At 46.5% G+C, this 20,483-nt stretch overlaps 1 protein-coding gene across 2 annotated transcripts in view; it reads left to right on the top strand.

The window, feature by feature from the left end:
* The window catches only part of PRKCH (protein kinase C eta), a 113,512-nt gene that overhangs the window by 61,648 nt on the left and 31,381 nt on the right, over window positions 1–20,483 (top strand). For both annotated transcript variants that reach the window (XM_030949160.1, XM_030949158.1), the window contains exon 10: window positions 7,490–7,644. In XM_030949160.1, coding sequence (XP_030805020.1) covers window positions 7,490–7,644 — 155 coding nt within the window. The remainder of the gene's footprint in view (window positions 1–7,489; window positions 7,645–20,483) is intronic.

The following is a 20,483-nucleotide window of genomic DNA, read 5'->3' as shown; positions in this document are numbered from 1 at the left end:
TTTTAATATTTCATTTTAATGATGCTCAAAGTGTCTTTTTGTTTTTTAATTAAGATTAAAAAACCAGACTTTTTTTACATAATTGATTGGCTTATCTGAATTTCGGTTTTTTTTCTAATTTGGGTCTGGTCATGTTTAAAATAGAACAGGTACAGGTGAACAGGATAATAATCCTTATACACACAGGGTGTGTAAAAGTTTCTGGTGAAAAGATGAGCTAATAGTGTAACACTGCTGTGAATTAAGCTGCCTTGCAGGGAGGGGATGAGGAGGAAGGATGTGTGTATGCTTCACATGAATACCCCAGAAGATGCATTGTTCCAGACAAACGACTGAATTTGCCTGTTACAATAACTCTCCAGCGTATGAGCTTGACATTTCAGCCAAGTGTTTGAGAAAACAGGGGCAGGAATTTGGAGGATGCAATTAGATTTAGGCTTGTTTGTTTTGGTTTTTTCCCCCCCGGGGCAAGTGGGAACCCGCAACTGCCCTCAGCTCATCCTTGTGGTTGACATCCTTGAGCTCCTCTGGAGTGAGCTGGGTGTTGATGTGCATTGTGCACCTGAGTGCCAGGGCCACCTTCAGCCCCAGGGACCCTGCAGAGTTTATTTATGCAAGTGGCAAGAGCCAGTTTATGATTCTCTGGGCCATGTGTATGTGCCTTGCTGCAGTGGCCTCACAGGGAGCCTCGTGGTGCCCACTGTCAGCAGTGTCAGAGAGCAGAGTGTGGTGGGGTGATAACCAGTGATAACTACCTCATTTAGACTGGTGACTCTTAATTAAAGGACCTAAAAACAAGCCTGGTGTTTGGGAAGTGGTCTGAGATTCTCAGAAATGTGCTCACCAGCTGCCCAGCCTGGAGGAGACACCACATGCACCTTATGCCCATTCTGAGCTGGCTTAATTTCCACTGCACCTCCTTTTAGCTTAAAAAAAACCACCCAAAACCAACAGAAGAGAGAAACTTTCCCTTTCTTAGCCTTTCAGCTGCATCACACAGTGAGCCCTCATCTGGGTAACCCCAGGGCTGTGTGTGCCATCTGTGGCTTGGTTCCCTAAGGCAGAAGTGGTTCCTGGGGCTGGCAGCACTTCTGCAGCCACTGGAGCAGGGAGGAAGAGCAGCTCAACAGAGCAGCTGGCTGTAAAACCTGTTGCCTCTCTGTCTGGGAGTCCTGGGCCACATGGGGTTCCTTCTGAGGCAGCGTGGGGCAGAGGTGTTCCTTGATGCAGTTGCTGTGATTTGAAACCCAAGGACCAAATCTTCACTTGGCATCAGTCACTGCCTTGCTCCATTGGAGCCAAGCAAAAGAGGCTTCATCTGGGAATTTGGGGCTGAGCTCATGAGGTCTGTTCTTGTGCTCACACTTGTGTTTGTGCAAGGGTTGTTGTGGTGGGTACTTCGTGGTGAGGCTGTTCACAGGACACCTGTGATGCTCCCTGGGTCTGAAACCATGTGTTTCAAACAGGGAATAGGAGGCACAGAACCCCCCTGTTCTCCCTAACCCTTGGAGTTGGGAGTAGCAGTAGCTCCTGGGGTGCAGGGCTGCCTTGGTCCATGGCTGGGTGTAGAGGGGAGGCATTTCCAACGGGAATTCATAGAATCTGTGTATTCTATTGTGAAGGGCTCCTGTTGAATAATAGACTCATGGAATAGGCTGAGTTGGAAGGGACCCACAAGGATTATTGAGTCCAGCTCCTGGCCCTGCACAGCACCATCCCCAAGAGTCCCACCCTGTGCCTGAGAGCATTGTCCAAACCCTCCTTGAGCTCTGCCAGGCTTGGTGCTGTGCCCACTGCCCTGGGGAGCCTGTTCAGTGCCCAAACACCCTCTGGATGGATCCTTTTCCTGATATCCAGCCTAAACCTCCCCTGACACAACTTCAGGCCATTCCTTTGGGTCCTGTCAGAGATCAGTGCCTGCCCCTCTGCCTCCATCATGAGGATGTTGAAGAATCACAGTGAAGGAGGGGAAGCACTTCCAACAGTGGATACTGTGGAAGGATGTGCATGGAGGCATTTCCAGCAGGAATTTATGGGTTCTTTGGAGACCTGGGTATGGAGGATGGGCATTTCCTCAGAGAGCAGCATCTAAGAGTGGGGCACGACTGTGTTAGTCCTACAAAAATAAATATTCAGTTACAAGCCTGTTTCTTATTCCTCCTCCAGATCATGTGCTTTGCAGTGCTTTGACCCAGATACAGATGGCCCCTTGCACTGCTGAGGAGTTGGACATGTGGCTTTCTGGAGCCCAGTGCTGAGAAATCATGGTTTATTTGCTTGCTCTCAGCAAGACCTAGGGCAGATTTGCTTTGTGTGGGGGTTGTGGACCACGAAGGGAGAACATTGGGAACACTGAGAGAGCTTGCCAGCTCTTGTAATTATCTTGTAATGATTTGCTTGCAAGCTCCCTAAGCCCTGCTACTCTTTTTGGAAACAATAATTTTTCTCTGGGAAGCAGTGACACAGCTGTGTCTGTTTGGGGATGATTTGGAAAACCTCCCTTCTGCTCTGCAAAGCATAAACTACCAAAACAGGGGAAAATGACTGTTTTCTTGGGGAAGCCCTTTGGCTTCAGTGAACTCACATTGAGCCCAAAGCTGATTTTCTAAGGAGTTGGGTGCATGAATTATTTCCAAAAAGATGAAATGCAAACTAAGCACAATTCCTGAGCCAGGCTGATTTTTTTTGTGGGGGAAAATTGGAGCCTTGTGATTGGTGATAAGATCCCAGGAGGTCTTGTGTGGGTTATAAATGGACATCAACTATGACTTTTAGGTAGAAGAGGGTAGAAGTTGGCCATCACACTGTTGGCACAGTGGAGAAAAAAGATGCTCTTTAAATAAAATCTCGATTTTTTTTTTCTTCCCCTGTGATAACAAAGAGGAAAGGTATGAGGATCCAAAGCAGCTTGTAGAGCTGGTGAGGACAAAGGGCTAAAGTGATGCTTGAGATGGATTTTAGTGTTTGCAAGGGGCAGTAACCGATGTGTGGGTTGTCCTTCTTGGTGGCTCTTGCAGTCAGTGACTTTCTTCAAGCCCCACAAAACCCCCTACGGCAATGAACAAATACAATGGGTGTATGTAGCTGCTGTCAGCCTGCTGTGCTTCCAACAGCCTCTGCCCTGCTAATGGGTGAACAAATAGGGGTGGAAAACTGAAATGAAAAGAAATAAATTTTTAGAAAAGCCAAGAAAAATAAAAAAGACAGCTCTCTGGTGTGAAAATGGGCAGGATTAATCTCTGCATGTAGGTTGAAATAAACCTGCTTGATCCCATGGATTTTATTTCCTGCAAGTGTTTTTTTAATTTACAGTAACAATTGCTCTGAGAGTTTATTCATCCTGATCCCAGGCCAGGAGTGGTGCAATGTGATTTCCTCCTGTGGCTGCCGCTTGCTGCGAAGCCTTTGGTGTCACTGTTTCCTGTTGACTCAAATGCTCCTTTCTTACCACGTCAAACAGAGATACCACATCAGGCACACTTCTGGGCAAAGCACAATAGAAAAATAGACATGTGAGGAGTCCAGCATTGGGCCCTGTCAAAAAACAATCCAGCTTTCAACTCCTCCTAATTCCCACTGATAGTACCCAAGAAAGGAGGAGACACATAACTGACTCTTAGGTCAAGTTTGCAAGTGTCTGAACTATCTGCTGTTTTAAGATCTACTTTTCCTGGCCCCTTCTTAAGTTATTTACTCTGTCTTATTCTTCTGGCTGCAAATTGCCTTCTTTTTTTCTTCTTTCCTCTTTTTTTCTGTTTGTCTCCCTCCTCCCTCCCTCTTCTCCTTACTTCCCTCTGCCCTTCCCTTCCTCTCTCTTCTCCCCTCTTCCCCCCCTTCCCTCCAGCTCCCTCCTTCTTTCCCCCTCTTTTCCTTTCCTTCTCCTCCTTTTTTTTTTTTTTTTCAAAAGGATACCACTGTTTATTTTATTTCTTAATGATTCCTGGGAGAGCGGTTGGTCTTTGCAGTTTTGCAAGCTGATGGTCTTCCTTAGGAATAAAAATGGAAAGCCTTGCCTGGCTTTGAGATGATTTTTCCTCAGAGGATGATCATTAGTGCTGATTTTCCAAATGCCTATTGCCAGGCATGTAGCTGACCAGTGCACAAATGCTGCATTATAAACCAGTTGTGATACCAATACAATAAACCAGCTGTAATACCTATCCTGCTCTTTTCTTCAGCAGCCCTGTGGGATTTCTGTGTGTTAGGAAACTGGGCAGACAATAAGCTGGACCTCCTTAAAATAAATAGGAAAAAAAAAGATTTAAAAAGCTGCAGTAACCCCAAGTTCTGTATCTCTGCTTGACCAGTGAAATGAGTCCATGGGTGGGTGTGACCATATAACACGTGCAGCTATACTTGCTCAGGTTTGCAGTTAGTCTGAAGCAAAAGCAGTTTTTAGCAAAAAAAGCTGCTAATTCCATGGCAGCAGTGATGTGAATTTTAAAATCAGCTGTTTTGGTGCTTACCTGAACATTTGAGAAAGATGTAGTGTCTTTCTGTAAGCATCATAGTAAAGATGAGTACAGCCAGAAGTCTGAGGTGGGCCATGGAGTTTTGCCTGCTCTGGAGGAGCTGGACATACATGTTTTAAGATAGGAAGTGCTAATTTTGTTTCCTTGAAGGTCACCTTTAAGGAAAGAGTAGAAAATCCATGTGTGTTCCCCTAAGTGCATGCATGTTTATAAAGGCATATGTATCACTTACATAAATACACACACCATCCCTCACCAGGCTGCTGGTAAATTAAATTGCTTCCTGTTGGGGATCTGGCAAGAGGGATTTCTTTTTAAGTATGGGCTTGAGGAGATGCCTGGACAAGCTGGGCTAGATAAGCATGTGTCATGTGGAGAGATCAGCAAGGAAAGAGGTGGGAAAGAATAACAAGGAGATGTAAAAGCTGGCCTGACTGGAGAGGCAGAGGTGATACCTGTGCTACAGCCAGAGGAACAGGCAGGCACAGCACAGCCAGGCTGAGTTTAACCTTCTGCAGTGAAGATGTGGCATTAGAGGGCTGAAGTGGGCAGAAGAGCTGAGGCTGGTGATGGGTTTGCACAGTTCATGCTGCTCTGGATCAGACTACTGCCCAGACAAGCCAGCTCGGGTGTCTTTCAGTGCCCTCTCATAAAGACAGAGTGAAACAATGAGGTGATATTGTCTATATGGACTAGAGATAGAATTCAGCACATGGCCTTGGTGCTGCAGGAGTGTTGTGGGAGTGCTGGGAGCAATGGTGAGGCTGCACCTCAAATTCTGCATTCATTTAGGGACCCTTGCTGCAGGAAGGACATGGAGGTGCTGGAGTGTGTCCAGGGAAAGACAGAGGAGCTGGGCAGGGGTGCAGAGCACAAGTCTGATGAGAAGGAGCTGGAGGGGCTCAGCCTGGAGAAAAGGAGGCTCAGGAGGGACCTTCTGGCTCTGCACAACTCCTGACAGGAGTGTGGAGCCAGCTGGGGGTCAGGCTCTGCTCCTAGGGAACAAGGGACAGGACAAGAGGAAATGGTCTGAAGCTGCACCAGGGGAAGTTTAGGTTGGATATTAGGAACAATTTCTTCACTGAAAGTGTGGTCAGGCTGCCTGGAGCAGTCTGCCCAGAGCAGTGGTGGAGTCACCATCATTGAAAGTATTTAAAAGATGCGTAGATGTGTTGCACTTGGGGACATGGTTTAGTGGTGGGCTTGGCATAGTTGGGTTAGTGGTTGATGGTCTCTAAAGGTCTTTTCTAACCCAGATGATTCTATGATTTCATGATCTTTACCTTCTGGAAGGAGCCCAGCAGGAGCTGTTGGGCAGAGCCCAGGTTGGCTGTGTGAAGAAGGCTGTCCTCATGTGTTAAAAGCCATTTGCTTTCCTGCTCATGTCCATTGAGAAATGAGGGAATTTCTGGTTGTTTTCCTTCTGCCATGTGCATCTCAAGATGTTAATACCAGTAGTCGTTTCAAGCTGACTGGCTGCCAGAAAGTGGAGCACAACAATGCTTATCCTCTTAAACTTAGAGAGGGTTTAAAAGTAGCTTGTAGATAATTAGCATCAGACCTGGGAAGAGTCTTGTGGGAAAGGACAAATATTAAAAGCCTGGCTGATCTCAGTTGAATTCTGTGCCTGTTTTCCAATCTGCTTGTTCCTGATATTCAGAGAAAAACTCTAACAGCAAATACTGAAAGTCCTGAAACAATTGCTGAGAGGAATTTTTGAACTGGATGGCAACAATTCCAGGGTTTATTTTTGTGCCAAATCTCTCTGTGTCCTTCCTCTCACAATCAAGTGAAATCATGTGAAACCCCTACTCACTGCAGAGGCACAGCTTTTAAGCAAGTGCCTCCCTATCTGTAGGCTTTTGCAAAAGCCAGAACAAAGCCAAAAAAGAAACCTCGGAGACCAACAGCTGTGGTTAATGAACTGAACTTCATCAAACAAGTTGCTTTTCTGCTCAGCAGAAACTTTTATTTATGCTTCATGCTTATCAGTTCCTCTGTTCCCCAGAGGTGTCTGCAGGTTAGTCAAAGGAAAGCTGGAACCTGAGGGCCCAAAAAGCTGCTGCCATGCAAGTGTATGGCAGGAAATCCCATCCTGGAAAACAGCCCACATTCTCCAGAAATAATGTTGGGATATCCTCGAGACAATGTTGTGCTGTTGTGGTGAAGCTGCAGTCTGGTTATGCACATTGTGTTATGGAGCAGCTTTCCCCCAGGATCTGAAATGTTTACTAGGGAGTGATGTTTTTGCAGATTTCTCTTGTGCCACTCAGTTCAGACAGTACTGATGAGGGGCTGTCATTCCCTGCTGGTTGAGGCAAAGGATAATTCAGAGAAACCCAATGGAGCTGATTACTGGTGAGCACACACTAACATGCCCAATCCACGCGTGAACAGGAATTCATTTCACCACTGGGGTCAAAACTTTTTGGAGGAGTGCAGGGCCAGGAGATACGAACAGGTCTTCCCGGTACTGATTTGATTTTTCCTGAAAAAATCAGCCTTTTCCCCAACTCACTGTATCATGCTTACTGTGGGATTCACATTCTCTGAACCTGAGAGAAGCAAAGAATCAAACAATTCTTATCTCATTTGCTGCTTCTGTGTTGTGCCAAAGTAGAATGCAATTTTTTTTTTTTTACACAAAGTGATGGTGTTTTGTTTCCTTGGCCTGTCAGGGCCAAGCATGTGTGTGTGTGTTGGGACTGTCAGCTGACAATCATGAGATTCTGTGCTGTTAAATTAAGTTGGGTGTTTTGTGAAAATTCAGTTTAGATGTAATGTAATATAGTGTAATATAATATAGAATAATATAGTATAATAAAGTAATTAATTAGCCTTCTGATATCAGTGGAGACCTCCTTGACATTCTCTCCCCCTCGTTGGGGTTTCTCTGCTTTTCTGATAGCTTACTGAATGTTTTTGTTTGGGAGAAAATAGTTTTGCTAAGACTTTTCCAGGCCTGAGCAAGGCTGTAGCTAATGCTCTTCATGTTTGCTGTGTCTGCCTGTGTGTAGGATCGCCTGTTCTTCGTGATGGAGTTTGTCAATGGTGGGGATTTGATGTTCCACATCCAGAAGTCGCGGCGCTTCGATGAGGATCGGGCTCGGTTCTACGCTGCAGAAATTATTTCAGCCCTCATGTTTCTCCATAGCAGAGGCATCATTTACAGGTGAGCTCTGCATTCATGGCCTCCCTGTGTCTGAACCCCACGGCTGAGATGAGAGCTGCAGTTTTCTGCTTGAATAAAGAAGTGTCACTTGCTGCCCACCAGGAACAAGTTGTCAGCTGGGGTCACAGTACCTCCAAATTCCCCCTGCACGTTGGCCAAGGTGCACCACTTTCCAGGAGGGAGTGAAATTTCTGGACAGGCATTAAATGAAATCTTCACAGATTTTCTGTAGGGTGAATATAAGGATCTGCTGCTTTGGCCACAGTGTGCCATGTTATTTCAAGGCTAATACATGCTGGTCACACCAAAGCCTGTGCTTCCCTGCAATAGCTACTGTCTTTAAACCCTATCTATTATTCAGTGCCACTCATCTCAGCCACTAAAAATGTTTTCATTCCTGCCATACTCCTACAGCAGGAGTTTTTCCTTCCTGCCCATGCCTGGCATCTTTGTCTTTGCAGCGGGACTGGAGCATTGTTGCCTCCATGCATCAGCCTCCACTCGAGGTCTCAAGGCTCTTCTCAGGAAGCTGTTTCCCATACATAGCTCTCCTTTGTTATTTGTCATTTTTCTGTACTCAGGGGGGCAGTTTGGTTATATTTTTTCCTTTCTGTGCTACTAAAGTGCTCCCCTGTCAGCTCAAGCATAAAGGCATAGGGCAGCCAGCATGGATCAGAGCCAGGCTGCCGTGCAGGCCAGCAGCACCATTTGACCAGCCACCACCATTCTCCCTCATGCCCCAGAGGCAGAGCAAGGCCTCTTCTGGGATGGAGCAGGACAGCTGGAGCAGGGAGTTGTCAGCACTTAGACAGTCTGGTTGTACAGAAAGGTTTCTTTCTGCCATACTTCACAAAACACCTCTGATATCCTTGTGCCCAGAGCGCTGGGGAGGAGGAACAGGCTGTTGTTTTCTTTGGAATGCTGCTACTTGGAATCCAGCAGCAAAGCACGTATTTTTGAGCATGGCCTGCTGTAGCCCTGCTCAGTCTCACTTGTGGCATGCCAGCACTGCAAAGAATAATGTCAAGTCTCTCTTTTTTGCTGCTTGGTTACAGTTGTACTGCTGGGATCCAGAGCTGGGTGCAGGATGAGACCAGTTCCAATCCCAGGCCAGCTCTGTTAATGCCATTTCTGTGGGTTGGGCCAAATGTCATCTGATTTGGGACATTTAACCCAATCAGTAGGGCATCCTCCCATGACAGATAATCTCAGGTTTGAACTCACAAAAACCAGAATAGCTGAGGGCTAAAGTGACAAAGGGCTGGGGGCTGTACAAGGGGCACTTTCCTGTCTGATGGACACATGATAGGATCAGCCAAGTAAAAGCAGCTTCTCTGTCTCTTCCTAGCTTGAGCTCCAGTAGGAAACAGATGGTCAGGTGAGGACAGAGAATATTAAAATATTTTTAAATATGAACTCATGTGACATAAATGGCACAGTGAAATAGAGAAGGAGTGTCATTTTAATATTCTCCATGTCCTGAGAGCCTGAGGATGAGTAGTGATATATACCCTAGGTATCAAGCTCCTAAAGCACAGTGATTGTCTGTATAGAATAGCAAATCTCCTTACTCTACAGCTGGATTTCAGTCTAATTCTTCCCTTGTGAATAATGCCAGCCACTGAGGAGAGACCCTGCCAGATAATTATCCAAATGACATTTTCCTTAAAATAGTGACATCCAGTAGTTATTGTCAGTCATTCAGCAGCAAAACTGGGTCTGTGCATAATGTAATGCCTTGTGCTTACAGCTTGTCCTGTCTGCCCCAGCCTGCTGCCTGTCACAGGGTAGGAGTAACTGATCCCTCTGGGTTTTGGCACTCTTCAAGTGCTGCTGTAATTCATGATAGAAACTGGAGGAATAATTGGAAAGCTCCTCGAACAACTGCACAGGCTTTGATCTTGTTGAGAAACTGGTTAAGCTGTGGAGTCAGGTAGCTTCATCTTCATGGGGCAGGTCTGCAGGGGGTTGGGTGACTTGGTTTCTTATAATTAGTTGGGGTTCTGGAAGATGTACGAGGAGAGAGCTGCTGGCTGGGGCTGTACTGAGCTGAGGTTGCTTCTGTCAGGTCACAAACACCAGGCTCTGGGGGGAGTGTGTAGGATAAAGGGGATATTCAGAATGGTATCACTGCACTTGTGTAAGAGAGTTTGGATCAGATTTTATGATCAGAATGTGAGTACTTTCTTAGGGAGCAGGAGGCAGAGACACCAGAAATAGCCTGACCAGAAAGGGTTTTACCACAAGCTCTTCAAGGTGTCTTCTTTCTGGGTTTCCAGGGTCAGTGGAGGAAGAGGGTTGCTGGCCTAGAATATTCTGTTGCATTTGTTTTTCTTCTGGGCTTAACTTAATAATACTGTATTTTTCTTTGCCCCCTTCAAGACTGAGCAGTTCAGGAAAGAATCTGCATTTACCAGTGCAATGAGCGTTCTCCTGCTAAGTCAAGTTGCATTTGCCACAAGTGCTGCCAAAAGCTGGGTTTTCTCTTCTTTGAAATGCTAGAGAGGTTTGAGAGACAGCACTGAAAGTTCATCAGGAAGTAGCTGAAACTTGTCATTGTGGCCTGGCAGGATGGTGCTGATGGCTGCTGAACACCTAAAATCAGGTGTTCACCGATTCCTTTTTTAGCCACACACAAGCAATTTGAACTTTTTGCATTTGCTACTGGAAGTCCCTGAGAATGGAGTTTTGAGGCAGATGACTTATTTTGGCTATATGTGATTATTTTATTTTAAAACTGGGCTTACAGCTGGATTGGTGCTCTCATGAGGAGATGGTTTTCATGATTGTCTCATGCGGGAGATGGTTTTCATGATACAACTGAAATTTTCAGTGAGTTTGCTCCTCATTTTGACGAAACTCCTTTTTGTTCTCTTTAAAAGAGAGCTTTCAGTTTCAAAAACCTTTATTTTTCTCTCTTCATTTGCAGCACTACAAAGGAGAGATGGCTTTCTGGCCTTATCAAGGGAAAGTCTCTGTCTTGCCCTGAGCTGAGGTTTAGCTGTCAACTTAGCAGCACCTATTTATAGGTACTTCCTGAAAAAAAAAAATCAGCAAGTACAGTGGGGTTCCTTAGCCCATCATACAGGGGAATGCATCCAGACATGAAAACAATCTTTTTACATGTCACATCACAATGTATTGTGCACCCCTAACCACAAAGGAGTAGGGCAAGGATGTGTTTGGGATCAGCTCATGCTGGATGCTGCCAGGAAAATGTTAGGTGATAATCATGCTTATTGTAAATAAAATCTTCGTTCACAGGGCAATATTTGTGCGCTACTGCTTTCTCTAAGATTATTTCTAAAGGAAATTACAGTGCTGGGCTCTGTTGCAGATAGGTGGGTTGGTTTGTCATTTTTTCTAATGGCTGGATGTGCTATTTTTCTTGAGGCAGCTCTTGCTGACTTTCACTTTCCAGTTCAGCAGTTCCCAGGGTAGGGGAAGCATATTTTGGCTTCTGTGCTTGCCAGAAACAAAACAAAGCAGCATATCTGAGCAGAATTAGGTTGCACAGTGGCTTATTCAGTACGAGGGAGCTGGTCCACTCACAGTCTGCTAAAAAGCACAGAGATAGTGGATGACTGCAAGGGTTTATTTTAAAAGCAGGACATTTCCTCCTGAGTAGCACTACTGTAAAAATGGCTGGTCTGCCCTGCTGCCCTCAAATTCAGACCTTGGCACAGGCCAAGGTACAGCTTTGGGAGTGGGTGGATCCACATGTCAAGGTCACCTACTTGAGTACTGAGGGCAAATGCAAGTATTTCCTTAAATTTGGTTGTGGTGGGGCTGGGTTTTTTAGAGGAGGGGGCTTTGAGGTTTACAGTAAAATAGAGTAAGACTTTTCTAAAGGCAACACAAAGCAGTCAGCCCAGCCTAGTGGCACAGCCTGAATTTCTGTGACCAACCTTTCTCTCTCTCTCTCTGCAAATGTCTCACTAGCAGGATGCCTGGGCTGAGAGGGTCTCTTTTCAGAACACACCTCCTCTACCTGCAGAGGTGATACAGCATGCAGGACACAATGTCAGCTGTGCTTTAGTGGTGACTTTGCCAGCCTGAGGTGTAGAGTTGGACACCTCCATGCCCCAGCTCAGTGCTTGGCACAGCACTGGGGCAGATCCGTCCTTAAGGCTACAGCTGGTGTAGCATGGAGGGTCCTGCACCTGGCCAGGAGCCAGAGGAGATAAAAGGCTGCTGAAAAGGACTGGTTATTGGCTGCCTGAAGAACCTTGTTTTTATCTTGAGGACTCCTCCTGGTCACCTCATTTCACTGCCTTTGTGTCTGTATTGGTGTTTCTGATGCAGCTGACCCCTCTGGAGAGGCTGGGGGTCTGCTGGTGCCCTATCACACCTCTGGGTGTGGGAGGGTGTGCAAAGAATCCCTGTGCACTGCTGTGTGGGTCCTGTGACTCAAAGGTCCTTAGTAGGATGCATGGTCCTTTTGGAAGGCAAAAGATAATTATGCAATTATCCAGATGAGAGGTCTGGCCTTGGGGCTGAACTCCAGCTCTTGGGGAAAATAAGATAAGCATATTAACAGGCAGTGTTTGCTCCTCTGTGTGTTACCTGAGAGCATCTCCTTACTGTGGGGGGGACTTCTTATGACAGGGAAAAACCTTCTCCTGTGGGATCTGGGAAGATTGCTGGGTACTGGCCAGGCCTCTGAATTCATCACCTTTCCTTGGTGGAGGAGACCCATCAGGTCTGCAGCTCTGTGTCTCATGACTGTTGGCTTTTATAGGGAATAGGCTTTTTGCAACAGGTTAATTCCCTGCCAATTCAAACAATGAGCCTGTGACACTTGGAGGAAGCTTTACATAAGCCTTTTATGGAGACCAGTTTTGCTGGAAAGACTGCTGTTAACTGAAACAACACTAAGGTTTCTTTCAGCAAAATCAATTAAAAATTACATGCTGAAAACAGAAGCTGAATGCCTTTCCTAATTACATACAGCCACTGTTAACAGAGCAACTTTTATTAGTGTGCTGTTTGCTTTTTCCATGGGTCAAGACAGTGTAGGCATGGGATTCCTCATGTTCACTCTTTGCTTTGTTTTTTGGTTGTTGGTGTTTTGTTTGGTGGGGTTTTTTTCAGCTGATGATTTTGTTTATTCTGATGCCTTTTTTCACATCTGGAGCCAGATCTTGTTTCCCCTGAAGTCAAGGGGCTTTCCCCGGGGAGGTAAATGAGCAGTGGAACTGGATCTGTGGCTGATAGCAGCAGTGCTCTCTCTGCAAGGCAAACTGCCTGGCTGGGGGGCTATCCAGGGATTACTGCTGGTTTGCTTAGGTGCTGTGCATAGCTTTGTTTTCTTGGTAAATAAAGATAAGCCTTTGGTTCAATCAGGTGTTTTTAAGCTTTTCTGAAAGACCTTTTAAGAATGACCTCCAGGCCTGGAGACCTGATAACAGCCTTCTAATATCTAAGAGGGGTCTACAAGAAGGCTGGAGAGAGACTTTTTCCAAGAGTATGCAGTGATAAGACAAGGGGGAATGGCCTTAAGCTGAAGAAGGGTAGATGGAGGTTAGATATAAAAAAGAAATTCTTTGCTGTGAGGGTGTGAGGCCCTGGCAGAGGTTGCCTAGAGAAGCTGTGGATGCCTCATCCCTGGAAGTGTTCAAGGGCAGGTTGGACAGGGAAGGTGTTCCTTCCCATGGCAGTGGGGGTTGGAATGAGATGATCTTTAAGGTGCCTTCCAACCCAAGCTGTTTTATTGCTCAGTGAAAGTTTTTGCTTGAATGTGCTGCAGTTGATGCCTCTCTAGGTAACTGTTGCTGATTTGATGTATTTTATGCCTCTTTTCCCCGTGGATTTGGCTGTGTGGGCAGAGTTGTTTGCATCTGAGGAAAGGGTGGGAACAGCTCAGCCAGCGCCAGAATGGGTGTGAGTCTCCATAACCTCAGCTGTGGGATCTGCCCTCTGTCACTGCAAGAAGTCTGTTTGGGGGAGCTCTGAGGCTCAGTGTAGTGTGGGGCTGGGGCCCCAAAGACCAGAGTGGATATAAATGTAAGCAGAGCAAAATGAAGGATGTGCTGTTTTCTGAGAGCAGCAGAAGGGATGAAATGTAAGCTGATTATTTGGTGAATGAGTGAAGCAAATCAGCTAAAACCTGCAAACTGGCACAGAATCCTCCCTCAGCAATCCCATCCCTACAACAACTGCTTAGTGTAGAAGAGGAATTTTCATGCTGGAGTCTCTGGAAACACTTCATTCAGCTTTAGGAAACATAAAGGGATATGTCTGAGGGTCAGGAGTGTAGTGATGTCTGTGGCTGTCTTATCTGACAGTCAACAACTCGTGTAGACTGATTTGTGCTTCTAGACAGTGCATCTTGCACAGAGTGTTCCCCTCTGCTGTGGTTGTTGCATGCCTGTGAGATGGACTCTTTTACAGCCTCTGGCATGCAGTGCTTAAAGGATTGTTTCTCTGCACTTGATCAAATGGAAAGTGCAGAGAGGAAAAAAAAAGCCCCAGCCTCTCACGTTTCTGTGTCATGTTCAATCAGTCAGAGTGCAGGACAGCTCAGGCCTGATTTACAGTTGTGCTTAGCAAGAGCAGTCCTGTTTGGAGATGCACAGATCAGATCTCTGTGCCCCATTGACTCCACTGTATATCGTCTGTGAACTTTGGTGGAACTTTCCACATGACTAAGGACTACTGAATAGCCCACAGAAGTTGTTGGCTCTGCCAGTGTCTACTTTTCCTCTATGGTTGTTTAAAGGGGCTGATTTTAAAACCTGCAAACCCTGCACATAATGAGTTTGTATAAATCATTTAAAAATCCCAGCTCGAAGGGGCCTCAAGAGTTTGTGTAGTTCATCCACCTGCCCCAAGGCTGGAGAACCTTTGCTGAATGCCAGTCTCTCATACTTTCACTTTTTTTTGGTGTAGCTGCTACATTTACATATTAAAACATGTGAACTCTTACAGGCACAGACTTATTTAGGGAATGCTTGCAATGAGAGCTTGGCATTGTTTGAGAATTCTGGTGCTGGTGCAATAAAAATTAAAAAAAATTCCCTCATCTGTGGAGGGGATAGGTGATTAGATGGGAGTTGTGTTCTGGCATTCCTTTGTGACTAATAAATACTCATGGAGGCATTTCACAATTAAAGAGCATGCAGATGCAATTAAGAAATAGTTATGTGTAACAATTACAGACAAGTTTGCAAGGAATGGAGACTTGGAAACCAGAATTAGGCTCAATCTTTAAGTCCTAGAGCACCAGGGAATATTTAGATTAGAACTTTTGAAACAAAGAAACTTTTATACGAAAATACTGGTTTTCTGTCTTTCCTGCTCTCTTCTTTCTATTTTAAAGTCGTAAAGGTCACAACTTAAATATATTTTCTGTTAATTAAAATTTATTTTTAAAAACTGCCCCTAAATATTATGTTTTTAGCCAGAACTGCTCATCTGTCTTCTAGCATGTTCCCTGATACCAAAGGCATTCAGGTGTTTGATTTCATGAATTTTGAAAACATTTGCTCTGAGCCCTCCAGAATTGCCCAGCGTTAATCCAGTAATTTTATTGATCTTTGTACCCATCTCAAAAGGAGGAAGCTTTCAGTGTCCCTCTCTGAGAACATGAGCCCTGGGTTGGCATTAGGGAGGCTGATATATATAGCTGGGGAAAAGGTCTCTCTGTCAATCTTAATAAATGTTTTGTACAACTTCTTGAAAGAAGGATTATGCTGACAAAATGCTGTTGCATCTGCTCCTCTGACTTGCTGAAATGGAAGATTTCTTGCATCACAACGTGTTGCAGTGAGTGAAGTTGCTGTATTTGTGAGGGACACAATGAGAGACTCTGTGTTGAAATATTTGGCCTGCAGCAATAGCTGCAGTTAGCCAGGGAGAATTTGACTTACTCTTTTAGCTGCAGCAAGATTGGCACCTGATGTTTCCTTGGTCAATAATCCCAATGTTTAGATCTTGTTCTTTGTGCCAGGGAGCAGGTGGGTAACTCTGCTTTTATGCAAGCAGAGGCATTTTGTAAAGCCATCCAGCAACTTTTAATATCAGTGGTGCATCACTGTCACACCTTGTCTATGGATTCTATTTCAGAGCTGCCTGTAGTGATACAGATATAAACTAAAAATAACAACACAATGGAAAATTTCAGCTATGACAGGGTAGTGCTGCAGTACTAAGTGTTTTACAATTCCGAATGTCTGTGGGAGAGAATTCCCTCTCCTGTCAGTGGTAGCCTGGGCAGGATGGTGGGCACAGCTTTGTGTGCCAGCTGAACTGCTGCTGGGGCTTGTCCTTAGCTGCTGGTGCAGGCCAGGCTGCCGTTTATGGGGCCTATTCTCATGGAGCAAGGGGAAAGCATTGCTCATCATTTGGCCTCTGAGTCAGGGCACCTTTGCTGTTAATAGGTTGGAGAACCTCCCCTTTTATGAGGCTGTGCCTGAGGGCACAATTTAATCTTGGAATTGTATTACCTGGTTATTATTCCACTCAAGAAGCTGTGGCAGTATTCCAGCTGACAACAATGGGAAGGGGAGCAGGCCTTCAAGTCTCAACTGTGTACAAATGTGATGTATTCAGAACCACAGAGATCCTCCATGCTCTGAGCTGATTCCTTCTGAATCAATTAAAGTTTCACAAGCACAATTTATTATTAACATCCAGAGCTGCTCCCACAAATCTCTCAGCAGCGTGGTAGAGGAGTGCTCATGAATCAAGAAGATGACTTCCAAGTAGGAGAGGTTATTTACTAGCTAAATCCCTGATCCAGGCATCCTGCCATGGCTAAGTCTGTCCAATGGGATGTGTGCATCCACATCTGAAGCATTTCTGATCTGGAGCATTTTTGTCATGGTGCCTGGCCAGAATGGGTCATGCCATCTTTGGCTGTTGTGCTGGAAAAGGAAGGGGGATGGAGGAGGGGGGAATTGGGAAAAGCAGGGTTAGCTGTGCAAGGGGACATTATGCCATGTGCAAACCTGTGTGGCAGCAGGGGCAGGAGGAAATGCTCCCTTCAGACTCTCCAAGGACATTCCAGTCAGCCAGCGTGGGCTGTGGCACTGAGGCTGCCCTGTGTCTCTGTGTCCAGACTCTGTGGCACTTGTGCTGAGAGTCTGAGCTGGTGTGTGACATTTAGCAAGCAGGCTTTGGGTTTTCTCCTCCCTTCTCTGGATCTTGTTACGTTCCTTTTGACATTTACCTGAGCATGAAAATGTAGCAGGGTCCCATGTCCTTGCTGACTCGTGCCTAAAAGCTGAATTAGTGTGCTTTGTGTTTCTGTTTGTCAGTGTCTCTTAGCCATAGGTTGAGGAATTGTATGCTTATCTGTGCTTTGGGGATTTTGACACAATCTTATCAACTTTGTAACCTTTGACATTTCCTGCACCTTCTCTCTTTTTTTTTGCTTTTACTTAATAACCAATCTTCCTAGCTGGAGCGACCCATTCCAGTATTACTCATTTAATTTCTCATATATTTTGAGCAGTAGCTTGAAACTTGATGCCCAAACAGCAGCTTTACAGCCAGAATTTCTACCTTCAGACCTTGTTGAGCACAGAGGGAGCAAAAACCTTGGCAGCTGACTCCTGCTTCTTGCTACTCTGTCCAGCCTTGATAAATGAGAAAGCCAAGGAGAAGCTGTGACTGCTGCCAGCTGGCCAAGCTCCCAGAGAGACAGTCCATCCCCTGGAAGGTCAGGGGGCAGCCCTGCCCGGCCTCTCCACCCTTGAGCAGCACAGAGCCTGGAGCCAGAGCTGGGCCTGCTCCTGCTGGGGTCTCTTTGGGGCCATGGACAACCCCCACAGGAATTCTTGGTGTCCTTTGTGCTGCTTGGGATGCAGCAAGCCAGGGAGATTCAGGCAGTCAGCTCATGCCTGGCACTGCAGAGTTGATTTTGACCCATGGGTGGCAGCTGATCTGCTGGTGGTATGTTTGAGATAGGACTGGTGTAACTCCAGCCTGAATTAATGGTTTTTTCCCCCCATCCTTACACAAAGTGAAAATGCCCAAATAAGCCTTTGTGGCACCATATCTGTTAAATAAATATCTTTTATCAGTGACTGAGCAGCTTGAAACATAGTTCCCTGTCTGCTGTCAGAAAAGGCAGTACTAAACTGTGCTGCTTCTTGGAACTCATGAGGTTTTGGAAATGAGCCAGAGCAAAGGGAAGCCAGCTTTCAAACCCCAAAAGCCACAGGTCATCTGTGGCTTGAGTAGGCTGAAGTTGGATTCGTGCGTGGAAAGTCTCTATGTCACAGATTCCCCTACACTCTTTTGATCTTGAGAAATTGCTCTGCTCACTCAAACTGGTAATAGCCCCAGGGGAAGGACAGCTATTTGGGGTGATAAAATTAATGGGACACTATCTTGCAGCCTGCCCTCTTTACTGCCCCTCATCATCTCCACTCAGAGCTGCCTTGGGGTCCTTCAGGACTGATGGTTTTCCCAAGCCACAGGACAGTCAGAAGTTCCTGCCAGAACTGTTGGATGTTGCTTCCCAGCATCAGCCTATGGCATCTCTGAATCCCTGCTGGCCAGGAAGCAAGGCAGCAAAGGCCAAGTATTGCTAGTAAGCTGCCATTGGAATGGGGACACGTGGAAGAGAGACGATGGTCTCTGGGGGCCTGGCTGTTGCCTGTGCATGAGTTAAATGTAGCATGGAGTATTGGGTATTTCACATTCTGTCGTGTCTAGAACAGGGCAATTGAAGTCACTGTTTGATTGCCTGAGAGCCTTCCCTAATTTCTCTTCATTTTCTTACAACTAGGCTCATGCTGAAAATCTCCACCTCTTCTCCAGGGAAGTTCATAATATTTCCAAGTCTTTGCTCTGCTTGTGTCTTCCTTGGGACCTTGCTGTGGTTTGGGGCAGTTCAGGCTGTTCTCCTGTTCCCTGGGGGATGCAGTTAAAAGACAACTGTCCTTCAGCAGAGCTGGGTTATAGAAATGGGCACATCATTCCCAGACAATCGCTATTTCCCTGAAGCCCACAGCATGCAAGGGTGGCTGGAGCCTCTGGGTGTAGCACAGGCACTGCTTGCTCCCAGGCTTTCTCTGGGCTCTGCTGGCACAGCCCTGCACAGCACTGGCCAAGTGAGTGTCTGTCCCAGTGCTGTTATGTAAGGAGGAATTTCAACATTAATTACCTGTCTTGGCTTTGGGTTTCTTTCTGTCTCTGCTGACACCAGAATGAATCTCGGAAGATTCAGCGTGGCTTCCTCAAACAAAACAAACAAACTTTATTTCACAGGCTCTGGGCCTTGCTGATTTCTGCCAGGAGCATCCACTTTTCTGGGATGTTTTCCCTTTGTTTCCCTGCCACTGAGGAGGGACAGCAGTTTTTCTGGAGCTGCTGCTGAGCATAGCTAACATGCTTAAGTATTTGAGCTGCAGGGAGGCTGGCACTTCCAGTCAGGCCAATTAAAAGCGAAAAAACTAACATTTCCCTTTGCTCTCAGCCACCTTCCTGCATTCTGAAGGGCTGGAGGAGGGAGGGATGCCTTTAGAGCTGTAGAGGTTGGCTGGGACAGAAGTGTGTGCTGGGCCAGAGGTATCTGTGTGGATCGTGTTCTCCCTAATGGCTTTCCTCCCCCCCTCTGAAGTCATTAATGCTCGTTAAGCCAGGATGGAAACAAACCCAAACAACAACAGTCTACAAAATAATTCCATCACTCCAGACTAGTTCTTTTTTTTCCTCCAGTGAAGCAATTAGTCTCCTGTGATCCCATTTTTAGCCAGACTGGAAACAAGCAGCCGGACAATAGTGAATTCCTCTTCTGGCAGAGCAGTCATTGGATCTGCTCCCGGATGGGAAAGGTGAGGCAAGCCCCCTTGCCTGTCTCTAGGGGAAGAATCTCCCTGCAGAAATCCCTGTGGGTCTTGCTGAAAGCCCTATTTTTGTGCAGCCTCTCCCAGTGAGTCACAGCCTCTGGCTCTCTGGCTACTCTGAGAGCTCTCAGTACCATGGCTTTTCTGCCAGCCCACTGCAGGGTTTAATTCTCTGTCGTTTTGCTCTCATGGGTGTACAGCCCTTCCCACTCACTGGCTGATGATGCCAGTTGTGGCTGCCAGAAAGTCATGAAGTAACTTGTGGTTTATACCAACAGCAGAGCCATGTAGGACTCGTGTGGAGGTGGGGTGAGACTTCCCAGTCTCACTCTTTGAGTGGTACTTGGAGCTAGGAATGGCTCGGCTTGGTCCTGGGGATGGCTCAGCTTGGTCCTGGGAATGGCTCAGCTTGGTCCTGGGAATGGCTCAGCTTGGTCCTGGGAATGGCTCAGCTTGGTCCTGGGGATGGCTCGGCTTGGTCCTGGGAATGGCTCGGCTTGGTCCTGGGGATGGCTCAGCCCGTGCTAGGGGACAGTGCTGTGGAGCAGTGAAGTGTGATGTGAGCAGGGTCAGGCAAAATTTGGGGGGTGTGATAGGGAAGAGAGGCTGAAGTCGCTGAGGCTGCCCAGAGCAGCTGTGGATGCCCCATCCCTGGAAGTGTTCAAGGCCAGGCTGGAGGGGACTTGGAGCAACCTGCTTCAGGGGAAGATGTCCCTGCCCATGGCAACTGGGCTGGAATGAGACAATCTTTAGGGTCCCTTCTAACCACAGCCATTCTGTGATTCTCCTCTATGATTCCCTGTGTAGCACCACACAGAGCTGTGGGGGGAGCTTGGCCAGAGCCACCCGGGAAATTACTCTGTTCCTGTAACTGCTTGTAACATGAGTAAGGTGAAGTGCTGTCCTCTGCCCGGGGCAGAGCCTGCAGCTGTGCCACACACAGGGCCTTCCTCTTGCCTTTGAGGTTTTTGTAGGGTGTGGGGAAGCACTGGGTTCCCCCTCCATCTCTGCAGCGCCCTCACTGCCCTGAAAAGCACGGAT

The sequence above is a fragment of the Camarhynchus parvulus genome, chromosome 5 (assembly GCF_901933205.1).
Source record: "Camarhynchus parvulus chromosome 5, STF_HiC, whole genome shotgun sequence".
Lineage (NCBI taxonomy): Eukaryota > Metazoa > Chordata > Aves > Passeriformes > Thraupidae > Camarhynchus > Camarhynchus parvulus.
Note: the sequence above shows the minus strand (reverse complement) of the source record. Positions and strands in the feature narration are given on the sequence as shown.